The following is a 15,791-nucleotide window of genomic DNA, read 5'->3' as shown; positions in this document are numbered from 1 at the left end:
GATTATGTTTTAGACTAGACAGCACTTTCTGTTGTGAACTTGTATATCTCTGTCCATGCGTGTGTGTGGTGTGTTCAGCCCACAGACTTGTCAGACCCCAATCCAGTACAGATGTTAATGCTGTGTGTTCACCTGTATGAAAGGCTGCCTCAGTACCTGCCACAGCACACCATGACACTCTCAGGAGGCCTGCACAGCACGTTCAGCAAACAGGTAACTCTCATGCTCACACAGCACTGACGTGGGTCTTAAAGGATGCCTAAAACAAAATTGAACTGCATGGCTTGTAAATCCAATTCATGAGCAGTGTGAGACTGAAAATGGTTTGGATAATAACCTCCTGGACAGATAATGACACACACAGACACGTACAAACACTGCAACTGGGATCAAACCGAGACACACATTAACAAGATTATAGACACACACATACATTAATCGGATTATAGACACACCCATACACACACTAACAGGATTACAAACCCAGGCAAATATACATTTGGGTAATGATCCACACTGTCAGGTTAAGCCACATCACAAGCCTAACAAAAACAGATGTCAGTTTGTCTGCACTAACAAAGATGAATTCCACTGTTGTATTGTTTTCTGGCAGCAGCATGTCTGTGTGTTTGTGGTTGTGCTCACCTGTGTTTATAGGTATAAAAATGTGTGTATTTTTATGTGTTCCTGTGTGTCACGTGTTGGTGGTCCAGGTGCCTCTGAAAAACCCATCTTCTAAGCCTGTCAAATACCAGGCCTTCCTTCTAGGAGAGGATGCGCATCACTTCTCCCTCCCTGGTGGATCTACTGTTACCATTCCTCTCAAGTATGTTTTTTACCCAGAAAATGAAAATCACTATGCACTTTAATTAAAAGTTTCATGCCAAGAAACAGTGTGAAAGACTAGGAAACAAAACAGGAGTTCCACAAAACCTGGCAGTATTTAGTCAAGTAGAGACTGGAAACACTAGTCACTACAGATGTGTAACCTCAGTTCTTTTTACTATGCCTCTGTGACCACCATGAACTTCTCTGGTCTTAACTTAGTTACCATGAGTACAATTGTGTCCACATGATTTTATGGTCTGTAAATACACTTTCTAATCTCTTGCAATTACTCACCTTCATTCAGTAAAACAATTACAGTCTGTCCTTTTCTTTTTAGTTTTAACAACTGAATTAGCAATTTACCAAAGACTACACTTTTCTGGCATATTTTACTTACCTTAGAATTTAAGGATGGTTAACATGTATGTACAGTGTGCTACCTCTTTTTATAGTGATCATGGAACCAAACCTGCCAACACTTAGTAGCACATAATTAGATGGGCACTCAAACGGAAATTGCCTTGGGTGACTAATTGAAATTAGCATTATTTCCATACGTGGCATAATTTTATGCAATGCCTCTACCTCGGACACATAATGAAGTATTTACAGGCCTGTTTTTCCACAAAAGAGTCATGCAAAGAAAATATAATTATAAAACACTGGGGCATGCCTTTGTAGTGTGCATCAATAATAAATACAATTAATACACTAAAACTGGTATTGTTAGTGAAGAAATGCTGTCTTGGCATCTGAACTTCCAAAATAACTTGTTTTGGGTAGACCTGTGCCCTGCTAAGAAAAGGAAAAACCCTCCACCATTTACTCAGTTTTCCAGTTATTGAGAGTTGAGTAAATTTAGTTTTGCCTTGAGACTGTAGCTCATTAAAATGTACCAGTTTTGCTCTCAAGTGAGGCCTCTCTGTAAAAATAGCCTATGTCCCATTTTGAATCCCTAGCTTTACCCTCAGAAATGCACTCTTAAAGGACATGCCATTATGCAGAAAAATAGTATTAGTAGATTCTGCTGATTCATTGCTATCATAACCTGAAAATGGGAGATTATACAATAAAATAACTGAGTTGTAAAAGCACTGTGAGACAGAGCATTCTGGTTCCATAAATCATCAAATAATTGTCTGTTGGCTGTGGTGATTTTCACAGAGCGAGTACTGAACTCACGGTCCAGTTCAGCTGCTCCTTCATGCAGCCCATGGAGGCAGTCCTGCTGCTCGTCTCCAGCTCTCCTTTTGGCACCACCCTTGCCTTCAACCTGAGGACCCACGCCAGTCACATCACACCCACAGTGAGTATAATTAGCTAAATGGGTGAACTGACTGTCATGCTACAGTTACAGCACGACTGACATAGTAGTTGGCTACAAGCCTCACCTACTGATTTGTTGATACCTTGTTAACTGTTTGACGGAATGCTCACTAGCATGCTGTGTTTTAACACACATCACACATAGTTTTGGTGTAGTGTGTTTCTGACGGCAGCGAGTGGATGGTTACAGTTGTAAACTGATAACTAGATGACAAACTGCTTCCTACGGTCTCTCCTTAGAGCATTGTCAAGTGTAAGACTCCATGCTACCAACTGAAAGTGATCCAAGTGCCCATAACTAACCCTTTCAGCAAAGAAGCTAACTTCAGGTAGGTGTCCATGTACACATGCTTGTACACAATTTGTAACTGTTGAAGAATCAACTGTTGACATAAAGGTTTAAGATTTAAAGGGCTGTACATCCCAATTACAACCCCCCATGTATTTTCCAGTCAGTAGAATCTATCTATATAGCTCTGTGTTTATTTTCCCAAGTTTTCCATACTGTGCACTGTGTACAATGGAGGTGATTTAAATTTTGTTTGTGGTGCTTACTGTACTGAAACTTTATATTTAAAAAAAACAGCAGTGTGGTTCTGCAGACAAAGTCCTGGTACAGTATATATTTTTGTGCTGTATTGCTGAATTCAAACCTGTCTGCTGTGTTTTTTTGTGTGTAGGGTGATGCTGGTGGAGTCTCCATTCAACCCACTGGAGCCTGAGAAGAAAAAAGACATTCAGCGGGCTTCCTTCAAGGCCAAGTAACACCCACTGTTCACAGCACTCAGCACAAACACCTAATACACAGACACACACAGACACAATCAAAGACAGATATTGTGCACCCACACATTACACAGACAGCTAATGGAATAGTTTGACAATTTTTGGCTTTCTTGCTGACAATTAGATGAGAAGATCTGTAATACTCTCACATGTGTTGAATATGAAGCTACAGGCAGTTAACACGATCCACAGTGAAAATACGAAGTTGTACTTTTAAGGGGGGTTATGTATGAGAGGTTGCTCTAGACTCTCTTGTTGTATGTTATTCTAACAGACAGGGTCATAAAAATTCTGTCATAATCTATTTTTACTTGTCATTTCAATTTTAATTTTTACTTATAATGGGACGTAGCCTATTTAATAGCATTTGATCACAATAGCAATTAGTACACAGACTTACACATTATGCATTTATAAGGGCATGGAGAGAAAAAATGGCCACCGACTGTGTGGCCACTTTTCATGTTAACAGAGGAGGTCTGCTGACAACACAAGGTGCTGCCGCTGTCGGATAAATGTAGTTTTAGCCACTTGCTTGTCCATCATCCTCCATCATATCAAGGTATCAATTCTGTATTTTCACCTCATTTATCAATTATATTATAATTATTGGGCTTATCGTTGCCAATTCGGCACCTTTCTCGTACAACGTAGCAACTCTTCAGAACTTTTAGTGACTTTATCTCTAAAAAGTGACTTGAGACAACTGATCTTAATCAGACCATCAGGGAAAAGGCAAGAAATATATTAAAACGTATTATGTTGTAGTTTATTCCCATGCATGCCAACAGAGGCAGGGCCTCTCCTCTTGCCCCATGCCCAGGCGGTCAGGTGTGGTGTGTTGTTCAGGTTTGAGCTTATTTCTCACTCTTTCTCTAACAGTAGTTCATTTTATCTTCACCCCTCTTCGTGGATTTTTTAGAACTATTTTACTTAAAATATATTATGAGGTGGTAATTATTATTTCTCTATGTTTTATATGACTTAAGGTGATCTTCTACAACCACTCGTTGCAGTAGATCACCCTCAGTGTTGTAATTTGTCAAAATGACAGTTTTCAGATTTTTCCATTAGTTTTCCATTTGATTAACATGACCTCTGTATGGGACTATTTTTTGGCTGGGTGGAGTGACAACAAAGCTCCAGGAAGTCACAAAGAAATAGTTCTGCACAAAACCCCATTTAAAACCACAGCTTTTACATTTTTATGTTGTGCTTTTTGTGTGGATTAAACAATCAATATATAAAATGTTAATTAGTGATTATTAGAGGTGATAGTAGACAGATATTTGTTAATTTTGGACAGGGCTAGGTTCTCTCTTTTTTCCTGTTTCAGTCTTAAGCAGACTTAGAAAGCTATCTACACATGAAAGCATAATTACTTGTAAATGATCTCTACACAGTTCAGAGCTTATTTGTTGAAAAATAGGGTGAAAGAAAGGGTGTCCCTGCTGTTCGTCACTGCTTCAGATGGTGAGGTAAGTACGAGGTTGTTCCTCAGGAGAGCACTGGGTTGTCATTAAGAATAACTGGTTAGTATGCATCTCTCACCACCTGAGACCTCTTCAAAGCTAAACATTCCAGCTCCTCCTCCTAATCATGAGTTGACTATCAGGATTTGAAGTAGGACTGAGGTCATCTGTGGTGCACCTGAATGAGCTTGTGTCCATATTCTATGAAACAAGACTTCTTTTCCTCTGCCTCCCTCTTTTAGTATCGAGAGGATGACTTCAGACAAGAGCTGTGTAGAGGCGATGGAAGGGAAGTGCTCTGATCTCAGTAAGTACTATATTCTGTGCTGTTTTAGCTTGTGTGCAAATATACGTAATTCATGTCTTAATTCATGTCTGCTTGGTTGTGGTCTACGTATGTTTGCGTGGTGAAGATGGTGAAGGCAGCGAGTTCCTGAGTGCAGTGAGGAGTGTTTGTCTGAAACCAGGCCAAGCAGACACTCTGAACATCCACTACTTGCCCTTCTGCCCAGGCACCAAGTACTGCTCTGTGCTGCTAATTTGCCCACAGGTAAGTGTGTGTGTGTCTAGGTTGTGTGTCATTTCCTTGGAATAAATAATTCAAAATAATTATATTTCATTAATTTGGATTTTAGATACGTTTCTAATTTCTCAGACTATAGAGAAAATCTACAGTGCATACTAAATTAAATTAAAATTTAATTGAATGAAATCTTCATCTTGACAGTGTAAGACAGCACCCTGGCTCTGCAAAATGGAAAATGTTTAGTGCCAATACCAGCATTGCTAAATTTTAAACATGCATGTGTTTTCTTTTTAGGTGGGAGATATGGTCTATATGGTTAAGGCCACAGCAGAATTGCCTCACCCTTCCCCTCTCACTGCCAGGCCCAGTTCTAACATCATCTCCATCCCCAACAGCTCTGGTAGGAAAACTGTCACCTAAATTTTGTTCATAAAGGTTTTTAAAGCATCACAATATGAAGTAAACTAAATGTTTTTTACTTTAGCTGTTGTTTCATGAACCAAATATTCTGCACATCACTCACCATTCAGAGTCGTATGATTTTCCTCACTGGAGATATTGTTTGTTGTTATGTTTTTATCAGGTTTGGTAGCATCATGATAAGAGCATATTGAAATTTAAGAGGCACCAGTAGTGATACTTGCTTTTGGCTGTACCTGTATTTATAGTATATTTATAGTGAAAAGTTAATTCAGTAATATCAACATGTTTTTTTCCACCAACATACCCAGCTGTGTGTGTATCAGTACTCAGCCTATGCTGCCAGGTGGGGCAGGTTTGTGAGGAGGTGGTGAGTGTGCCCCTGATCAACATGGCATGGGAGCAAGCTCTTGCCATCTGGGGTCAGCACAGCATGAGTTCTGACGAACACAGGAGGCGGATGCTGACACGCACTTTGCACAGCAGCACTGTGAGGGCAACTGCAGCTGCATGCAAATTCCTCAAAGACCAGGTATGCACACAGCCACACTCTGGAGCCAGATCTTTAGATGTACAAGCAGGTCAGGGAATTCTCATTAGTATTGTGAGATGTCTTTTCCGTTCATATTTTACTTGCTATCCCTCTTCTTCTCCTGTCTCCTTTTAGGCCACAGTTCTGAGAGATGTTCAGCACACTAAAGAAGTAGAATACAGTGTGGAGGTTACTTTGCCACAATACTTCACTTTACCCAGCACTGTTACAATACCTATAAAAGAAGATGCCAAAATACCATGGGAGAATCTTACAGGTAAACACACATACATATGCATGAATTCTTAGCACTAGAGGAGAAGTTACATGGTGTATCTTTGATGATGCAGCATTGACTGACTGACATTTAGATCCATTTAGCTGTACCGACTTAATTAAATGTCATATAGTCCTTCTGATCCAATAGTTCAGGATCCACGAAAAGGAAACTGAGGATCAAATTTGACAGATGACTGATTTTAAAATCTATGGTGGTGTTTTGGAGCACTTTTAACACACAACAAAAACAAAAACCTGAGAGCATTACTGTTACCTGATTGATGTGTGAGTAGATGTAATGAATGCAAAAAAAAAGGGACTGAAAACTCCCATGATGCCTGTTTGGCAATGAAGCGTTAAACAAATAAAGCTTTATTTCTCTTGTTCACATGCTTGCAGGGCCCAAAACTAGCACAAGAGACCAGCCAAATGCTGGTAAAATATGCAAGTGACTTGTAGATTTGCTTCACTCATTAGCAGATAGCCCACTTTGAAAATCCCCTGCTACCAATGCTCACCAAAACAGTGGCAATCTACTGAGTAGCTGGTAAATTTGAGCTTTTGTTAGCCATTTGTTTGGTGGAGAAAAAAGTCAATTTTGCACTCTGCTTGCTTTACTGTCTCATCTCCTAAAAGTTTTCTCGGTTCCTGGTTAATTTACAAGTTGGTCATTAGTGCAGGCCCCACCTGTGTGTTCCCCCTCAGCCCATAACTTTTATGTTTGAATGACATCACACAAATAAAAATTCTTCATGGATTAAAAATGTCCTGTCGAAAAGAACTTGCTCTTCCAGAAATCTTGCTAAAGGTCCTCAGTTGCTTAAAAATATTTGATCTTGAAAAATTCCTGCAACTGAAATGCCCTAATAGTTTCACTCAGGTTCATTTAATTGTCCACCTCCTCCTCTCTCTGGATCTCCTCTTCCCTCTGTTCAATAGATTGTGGCTGTGTGGATCTCCCTTTAAGGTTCCAGGCAGACTCTGTAGGGAAATTTACATGTCAGGTGATCCTGAGGTCTTGGTGTGATACCAGGGTCTACATGCTAGAGGCACTGGTTACTTCACAGGTAGATATCATCTGACACTTGAGCCTAAACATGCTGGATTGCTTGTTGGTACATGTAGTTTATGGTTCCTGTTATCAAAACCTAATTTGTGCCCACAGGGAGAACCCGTCCACTTGGACTTCAGTACGTGTGCTCACCGCTCAGTCACGCAAGACATACCACTGGTGAGTGGCAAGAGAAAATGTATTAATCAGTCTGTGTGTGTGCTGCTTATTAAGGCCTGAGTTAAAAGCATTTGATTAATTATGGATGATGAATAATATTGCCTGCATAATGAGAAACTGATTTCTTGGAAGAGAGTGGTGATCCTGAATTTACAGCAAGCAAAAAGCATGGCTGAAATGTGTCTTTGACTAATTATATCACTGGACTGAAACGAACACAACAAAAGTTTTTGTTTATAATAGTAGATTTTATTATACTGGTAGTTTTTTAAAATTGTTTTTTAATATGTTGCCAGTATGTTTAACGATGGTGGCTTAAAGTCAAATTTTGCCTTTGTGTCTGTCATAGTACAATGAGACCCACAAAGACTGGAAAATACAAGCTGAGCTGTGTGGTGATGGATTCTCAGGCCCAAAGGTTTTGAATGTGCCAGCAGGGACAAGAGCCTCCTACCCCCTCACCTTTCACCCATCTACACAATGCACTGTCATGGTAATGGATTTTTTTGTTGTGGGTTCTTTCTTTCTTTGTGTTTTCTTGCATGTTGTCGGTCTTCCTTTGTCACATTCTTGCTATTTTACTTCCCTGCTTGAGATACACTTTCTGATAGACCATGAAATTTTAACTGTGCAGTGGCCTTGAGTTACTGTGTATTCAGGATAATTCAGCGTCACCAACACTTAGGGAAAAGCCCACTTTAAAAATCTCCTGCTTCCAATGCTCACAGTCCAAGCCCTCTCATATTTGGCCTTTCTTCTCATTAGCCTCCTCCGTTCCAGCCTCTCAGGGAGCAGTCTGCTCAAGTACAACCACTTATCTCGATGCCTCAAACAGCAGCACGCTGTCTGGCCTGCATGGCTGTTAAGATGATATCTGGGAATTTTAGCTTCCTCTGTGGCCAGCATCATCTTCCAGTGCTTTTTTCTGCATCTGAGCTTTCTCTTTTGGACAAACAGCCTTTTGATAACAATGCCTGGCAATTTAGACTGCTAGCTGATATGTTACAATGATGAATGAATACCTCACTACCTATTTCACGTAGAGAGAATGCTGATCAGTTCAAACAATGATTGTCCTCATTGTGATTAATTCATTTAATCATCAAAGGACAAGAAGATTTTTATTTGTTATGAATAAGAATTTAAAATATGTTTGTTGTACGTATTTTTATTTCCATTTAGATTATACTGGGATATATGGAGGATGAAAAATGACTTAATCATTAAGAAATAAATACATAAATAAATGCTAAAAAAAAATTAGCACACATACATACATACATACATATAATGAATTGATGGCAGTGGGCATCTGAAGCGCTCTGTTTTGCATCTGCGTGGGATGATCTTGTGGCTGAATAAGTTGCTCGTCTCCTAAAGCTCGTCACGGAGAGGGTGAGAGGGGTTATCTAGGATGGCTTTGATCTTGTCCTTCATCCTCCTCTCTGCCTCTGGGTCCAGGCTGTCTAGTTCCAGCCCGACCACAGAACTTGTTAATTCTGCTGGCCTCACCAACCTTGATGCCACCTTCCCACTCCTCAGCAAAAAACAGAGCACTGGCTAATCCAGACAGGTAAAAGATCTGCAGGCTGCACACACTGAGGGATCCAAGTCTCCTCAGGAAGGACAGTCTGCTCTTTCCTTTCCTGAAGAGGGATTATGTCTAATGTCCAGTTTTTTACTGATATGGATCCCAAGGTACTTGTATGAGTCCACCCTCTCCACTTCCTCTCCTTGGATGATAAGTGGGAGAGGGTGTTTCTTGTTCTTTTAACAGTCGACCACCAGCTCTTTGGTGTTGCTGATATAGAGCTTCAGGTGATTGTGGTTGCACCAAGCCCTCCATCAGTCCTCTGTCGCTGGGTGGCTGAAAGCATAAGTCAAAGAACATGACTGACTTTGCTTCTGCAAGAAAAAAAGGTACTGTGCATTGGCCGGGAATCGAACCCGGGCCTCCCGCGTGGCAGGCGAGAATTCTACCACTGAACCACCAATGCATCTGTATGTGTGTGTCTTTGGGGGCGGAGTTTAAGTACGGGACATCCTGCTGCACGTAGCCGCTGTGCTGTTCAGTCTAATCTTGGTTTGTTTGTATTTTTAAAGATCTTGGTTCACTTGTTTTGTTTGCTTGTCTATCACACTACACAGACGTAGCCTCAATCGTTTAGTTTTTTGAGAAATAAAATATGAAGATGACCACAAAATTCCAAGTTAGTAAAATTAACCTGTAAGAGTGATTTATGTGTATCTTGTCCAGTCGAGGCTGTAAGACACATTTTTGCACAGTGAATACCATCTTGTCTCTCACTGTCAAATGCATTTTATACTTCAATAGAAAATATTTTGTCTTCAGCTCTGTAATCAGCCAACAACAGTGCGAGAATGCTTGACAGCAGCTGAGACTCTGTTTGCTGTTGTTCTTCTGTGTGCATTCTTCACATCGAACACCAGTTTGTGTGTGTTTGATTGCCTGCACTTTATCCCTACCCCCACAGGGCAAGCTGTCCTTACATAATGACTGCGACGGCACTGAGCACGTGTTTAACCTCAGAGGAGTTGGAGAGCACCCCCTGCCTGTGGGCCATGTTGTACTACACTGCCCTGTAGGTCAAACCACACACACACAGCTGGATGTCCCCAACTACAGCCAGAGCAAACTCACTCTCAAGGTAAAAGCACACATGCAAAAACTGCCACACATGCTGGTACTTGTTAACAAGGTTTAGTTGGATGTGCATTTCACACATCCACAGCTCTACACAACACATTTACAAAAGAAAGCACAACTTAAACCTGTGGACACAGAAGACTAAGAGTCTACAGCCATGGTAGCAGCTCTGTGATGTTGTTCACAATAACAGTGCTAAAATGCTAATCATTAGCAGCTAAAATAATTTAGTTTGGTGTGTTAGTATGCTAACATTTGCTAATTAGTATCAAACGCATAGTGCAGCTGAGGATGATTGGAAACATTGGACCTGTTGGATGAAAAAGAAACAAAGAGAAAGAAAGAGAATGACCTCAGAGTATATCATCAAGGAATCATAAATGTCTGTAATGTTCACAAAAATCAGCAGGGTTTATCCTCTGGGGATCATGAATGTCTGGACAAAATTTCACACCAACCCTTCTAAGAATTGTTGAGATATTTTTGCTTTGGACCACAGCAACGAAGGGACTGTCAGGAAGAGCAGCAATGCCATTTGTGCCACTAGCCTGGCTAAAAATTAGCTCATTAAGTTGCATCAGTTTATTATATTTCTTTTGGTGTCAGCACCACAAAAAATAAATGAATAAATAAAAATATATATTGAAGGACAATAGACATGTTGGGCTTTTATTACAATAAACTAGACTATGCATTTCCTCAAGAAAATCTTGAGAGCTGGAAGCTGATGCCCAAAGGTGAGCTCAGGTCAGCAACCACATATTACTGTCCACTAAGTCAACATGTCTTTCTGTCAGTCACCACAAGTGACTGTGACAGCACTTTATTAGTAATCTGGCCTGGTTTAGTGACATGAAATGCAACCAGTGCCCTATAGACAGCACCAGTGACCACATATGGCTGCCCAAGAGAAACAGGTATGATTTAAGAGCATGCAGTTGTTTAAGAGGTGCTGGATTATCTCCATTTTTTAAATACCATGGTTGTCTTCAATTCTGATAGGACGCAAGCTTTTTTTTCCCCTCTGCACTCATTGTTCTTCTCTGTTTTGTGTGTTTGTGTACATGTGCATGCACACAGATGGTGACAGACCTATCAATTGTAAGTGGCACCGCCCCCCTCGAGATTAAACCTGGTCATAACGCTCCTTATACCCTGGCTGTGTCACCGTGGAAGCGAGGAAAACAGACAGGTGATATTTTTTTCTACTGCATACTTGTGATTGTGGAGTTTTATGGTCTGTTATTATTTAACGTGGAAGGCAGCTGAGCTCAAATGTTGGCTTTGTTTATTTACTATGTTCTATTACATTTTCTTCAACAGACACACACAGACACTGCTGGTGTCTATAGTTTAAATGCTGGCTTTTACACCTGCATTTGAATGCTGTGTTTTTTCTGTGTATGTTGTAGTGTTGCATTCCTTTCTATTTCTGAATTTGTGCATACATCTACAATATTTTTACATATTCAGTTTAGTATGATTACATGCTGACAATTACATAAAAACAATCAGATAAACTAAAGTGAACACTCATCCATCAACTTTCTTGCAGGCTCTGTGTCTTTTCTAGAAACTGTTGAAATGCAAGTGGCAGACAACTACAATGGTAAGCTTAGTGTAGTATTGTATATTGTTCTGTTCATCTGTTAATATTGTACTGTATTTATACATGTGTTTTGTCATCCAGGAAATGTACTTGGACGCTATGAGGTGCATTTCTCTTTAGAGATAATTTGTGAGCCAGCAGCGCCCATCAAGGTCATAGATGTACAGTGTACTACTCAGGTAAGCTTTGAAAGGCTAAGCTTTTTTCAGTTTAGACTGCAGATGTAAATGAGCAGAGAGACAGTTCATCTGATTGAAGTGCCACAAAGAGGACCCAACTGTTTTGACACGTTTTGCTTATGTCTGGCAATCAGTGGAGCACAAACAGTTTTCTGATATTGAACTTGAAATATTTGCTGAAGAGAAGACACTTTGGGAGCTGCAAGAGTGCACTCATCTTTCAAAATGGAGTTTATCTGTAAGGAATTATTAAATGACTGAATGGTGTCAATTCAACAAAATGATCTGTGATTAGTTAGTTATGAAAATTAAAGTGGAAGTGTCTTGGTAAAACTGATGGCTTGATTTAAACAAAAAAATAATCTAATGGCCTATTTAATAAGCAAAGAAAGTAAAGAAAAAAAGCAGGAGGCTGCATAGGGAAACAGAAACAAAGTTGTTTGTGCTCCTCTGTTCACTCTTGTATTGTGGCGTTGAGTGAAGAAAGACCGAAAAATAACCTCTGAAAAAGAGCACCTCACAATACATACTGCATTAGACCAAACATATGTTGACAGTTTTACACTGAAACGGGTGTCTTAGTAAATATTCCCCCTTTAATTTTATGGCAGAAATTTCTGCTTTTGAAGTACAATAGCACAAAGCTTGTAGCTTGAGTTGGCTAAGCTCCCACACTCTCCAAAATGACAAATAAAAACTTAATACATCTGTTGACTTTTACATCTGGTAAGGATGCAAATGTGCATCAAAGTGTAACCTTTAAAGTAATTAAGGCAGAGTATAAATAAAACCATATTTTATTGCACATAATCACACTGTAATTGTAGTCTAATTGCACTAATGTCATCTTCTTTTACAGTAACTTTAATAAAGACAAATTTAAGCGTTTGAAACACAAATTCAGTGTGGTGTGTGGTGATCAAGTGGTGAGGGATCAGAGGACCTTGACCAAGCCATGAAAGAGCAATACTAAGTAGCTGGCTGTTTGAGCCATTTTGAGTTAAAAGAGTAAATGCAGTTCAGAATTATTATTGTTATATTACTAACATGCAGACCCTAAAGAAGTGTTTCTGCTCCTGGCCAGTGTCGCAGGAAAATTTAATCTTCCCTCTACACTTAGATCAAAAGACTGTCAGAACATCACAAGAAAAGCAGAAACAGGGGTCATCTTTGAAATGTTGTATTCCCAGAGCTCAGTTGCCATAGAGATCCCTGTCAGTAATCCACAAGGAGAGCTGCTGATGCTGGAAGTGTACCTGGAAGGAGAGGACCTAAGCGGGGCCAACAGGTTTTCAATTTCCCCGTGGGAGACTATCACCTACAAATCTACGTTCTCCCCTGGCAGAGTAGGGAAGAGCACAGGCAGGTAAGACTCACCGCACTGTAGCTGACAGAACCTCCTTGATAGGAGGAAGAGAGAAAAATCATTCTCATTTAAAGTGAGAACCATGGTCATTGAATGCCGTGTGCCTGATCTAAAAAGACATATTTGGCCTGAATCTGACACTTTTTTTTTTTTTTTACAAGCATCACCATTGACTGTTGAGAACAGAAGTGCTGTTAAAGTAATGGAACAACAATTATATTATGAATCTGTGGTATATATACAGCATTTACATAGGTTTTGTGTGTGTTTCCTGCCAGTGTGGTGTTTGAGTCAGAGCTTGTGGGGGAGTTCTGGTATCGACTGGAGCTTTATGCTCTTCCTCCTCCAGTCGTCACGTTACCACAGGCCTGCTGTCAGCTGGGCAAGTAGGTGCACACACACCAACACACTGCAGATTTATTGGCTAGGAATGCACACATACATATAGTACACACACATACACACACACACACACTGATTATTTCACAGATAAGCCTAGTAGCTCTCAAGCTCTAAAAAACAAAAAAGAAAGAAAAACAAATGATGACAGGAACAGAGCCATAATATCTAGCTCCCTTCAAAGAATTGTAATTCCTGTCACTTGTCCCTGACATCTATTGACCAGTTAGCTCCCTGTATAAATTTTGTTGTTGTTGCTACAGGATTCTTCAAGGGACAAAAGGACTGAATTTCTAAGTCACTGGAATCGTCTACAGTTATAAATTATGCCAGAGATGGAAGACAAGTTTTTTACAGCTTAAAACAGGAATTTTAATGAACAGAGAGATAGTTTACCGCACTAACAGACTGAGAAATGGAGATTATTGCTGCATATTAATTGCACACAAGCTAATTAGCTCAGTAAATTATAAATGCAACACTTGGGTCCTTATGGAGTATCCGTTTCTTTCTAATCTAGGCCTTTTCTGACCATCTGTACCTTTCCTCTCTGCTTTGGCAACAGGATGAGCTGTAATTTAACAGTTTTTAAGTTCATCACTCTAATAGTTTGTTCAACATGAGACAAAAATTAAGCAGTGTGTGTGTGTGTGTGTGTGTGTGTATCTGTGTATCTGTGTCTGTGTCAGATGGACCAGACAGACCATTCCCCTGGTGAACCCAACAGCTGAGCCTCTGCAGCTGCTCGTAGCCAACAGTAACCCCAGAAACTACACGCTGGAAATGGATTCTGGAAGCCCTGTTAGTACACACACTGGCACTCACCTTTGTGCCTCACCCTTATCTTTATCAGCTCAGTTTTTCTTTCCATTAGAATAAAGATTAATTTGTCACAACATACAGCTGTTGTTACCTTGATCCTGTCCCTGGGGAAATGTATTTACCATAATATTTGATGTTCTTTGTAGATTAATGGATATTTGATTATTTTGGTTTGGATTTCACCTCTGAAAATAACCATCATGCAGTATAATAAGATACTTGATAATACAGTTGCTGTCTTTTTACACATATATTGAAAAAAAACAAGAGACATTGAAGTCACTTGGATTGAAAGCTGTGGGTTGCTGAGCAGTGTGATTTGAAGGGTTTTTTGCTTTGAGCGTGAATGTGTTTATCCTCCCTTACTGTCCCCATGAAGGCTATTCCCTATGTGTTTATCTGTGTGTGTGTGTGTGTTTTCCAGCTTGTTGTGGAGCCCCACTCCTCCACCCAGCTCGGTGTCCGTTTTAGACCTTCATCCATCGGAGAGGGAAACCACACGGCAAAGATCACTTTCACGTGCCCTGAGGTATATACTGTATATAGTATCACATACACAGAAAATGGATTACATAAATCACTGTCCCCTGCCTTCGCACACACACTAGAACACATTTCGACACACATACAGTAGGTGCAGAAATAACTGACTTCTTTTTCCTCTTAAATTAGTTTAAGCAGGTGCTCTCATTTTATTTACTGCCTCATCACTCCCAATCATCCACACGAAGCTTGGAGCAATCAAATCGCCTCATAAAGATTTTCATTGGCCCAGATTGTACATTTTATTTAAGGCACAGGAGGCTGTTCACTAAGGCTGGGGGATATAAACAATAGAAAGAATGATAGAAGCGTTTATTTGATAAGAAAACTAGAAACGAAAGGAAAGCAAACAAAAAATAGTCTCAAAAGAAACAATGAGGCTCATGCAGCAGCATTCTCTTTAATATCTCTCAGATTTTCTGTTAAGAAAAAAAAAAAAAAATAAGACAAGTCAGCTCCAGGTGCACATCCAGATTTGCTTTCGCCCAGATGTGCTGAATGAATCCCACTTAATCACTATAGAATGGCAGGTGTTGTGATATAAATCCTCAGGCACATGGCCAAGAATTGGAGAGATACCACCAGCCATGTTGTTAAATAAATTTAAACAAAATAACATAAGTACTGGTGTTACAGGAAAATGAAAATGCCTGGTACTATCCGGTAAATGTTATTCTGTAAGAAAAAAAGTGTCAGTAGAGGGAAGCATAATAATTTAAGTGACTGAGAGAATAAAACTTTTAGCTAAATAAATTAAATTTTAATTTGCTTGATCAAATGGTTTGTGGCAAAGGAAGTGAAACTG

At 39.8% G+C, this 15,791-nt stretch overlaps 1 protein-coding gene and 1 non-coding gene across 2 annotated transcripts in view; one reads left to right on the top strand and one right to left on the bottom strand.

Moving 5' to 3' along the window:
• The window catches only part of LOC146304712 (cilia and flagella-associated protein 47-like), a 53,676-nt gene that overhangs the window by 25,914 nt on the left and 11,971 nt on the right, over positions 1–15,791 (top strand). The window contains exons 39-59 of the mRNA XM_084713922.1: positions 79–213; positions 714–826; positions 1,993–2,134; positions 2,395–2,483; positions 2,835–2,915; positions 4,655–4,719; positions 4,826–4,962; positions 5,233–5,338; positions 5,670–5,890; positions 6,026–6,167; positions 7,109–7,236; positions 7,335–7,400; positions 7,750–7,893; positions 9,896–10,069; positions 11,149–11,260; positions 11,624–11,677; positions 11,759–11,856; positions 13,047–13,222; positions 13,501–13,608; positions 14,311–14,422; positions 14,868–14,972. Coding sequence (XP_084570048.1) covers positions 79–213; positions 714–826; positions 1,993–2,134; positions 2,395–2,483; positions 2,835–2,915; positions 4,655–4,719; positions 4,826–4,962; positions 5,233–5,338; positions 5,670–5,890; positions 6,026–6,167; positions 7,109–7,236; positions 7,335–7,400; positions 7,750–7,893; positions 9,896–10,069; positions 11,149–11,260; positions 11,624–11,677; positions 11,759–11,856; positions 13,047–13,222; positions 13,501–13,608; positions 14,311–14,422; positions 14,868–14,972 — 2,508 coding nt within the window. The remainder of the gene's footprint in view (positions 1–78; positions 214–713; positions 827–1,992; positions 2,135–2,394; positions 2,484–2,834; positions 2,916–4,654; positions 4,720–4,825; positions 4,963–5,232; positions 5,339–5,669; positions 5,891–6,025; positions 6,168–7,108; positions 7,237–7,334; positions 7,401–7,749; positions 7,894–9,895; positions 10,070–11,148; positions 11,261–11,623; positions 11,678–11,758; positions 11,857–13,046; positions 13,223–13,500; positions 13,609–14,310; positions 14,423–14,867; positions 14,973–15,791) is intronic.
• On the bottom strand, positions 9,327–9,397 carry trnag-gcc (transfer RNA glycine (anticodon GCC)). The gene has a single exon. It is a non-coding gene; the product is annotated as a tRNA-Gly (tRNA).

This window comes from Lutjanus erythropterus, chromosome 24 (assembly GCF_056507025.1).
Source record: "Lutjanus erythropterus isolate fLutEry1 chromosome 24, fLutEry1.hap2, whole genome shotgun sequence".
NCBI lineage: Eukaryota > Metazoa > Chordata > Actinopteri > Lutjaniformes > Lutjanidae > Lutjanus > Lutjanus erythropterus.
The sequence above is the reverse complement of the archived record's forward strand: the minus strand, read 5'-3'. Positions and strand labels throughout refer to the sequence as shown.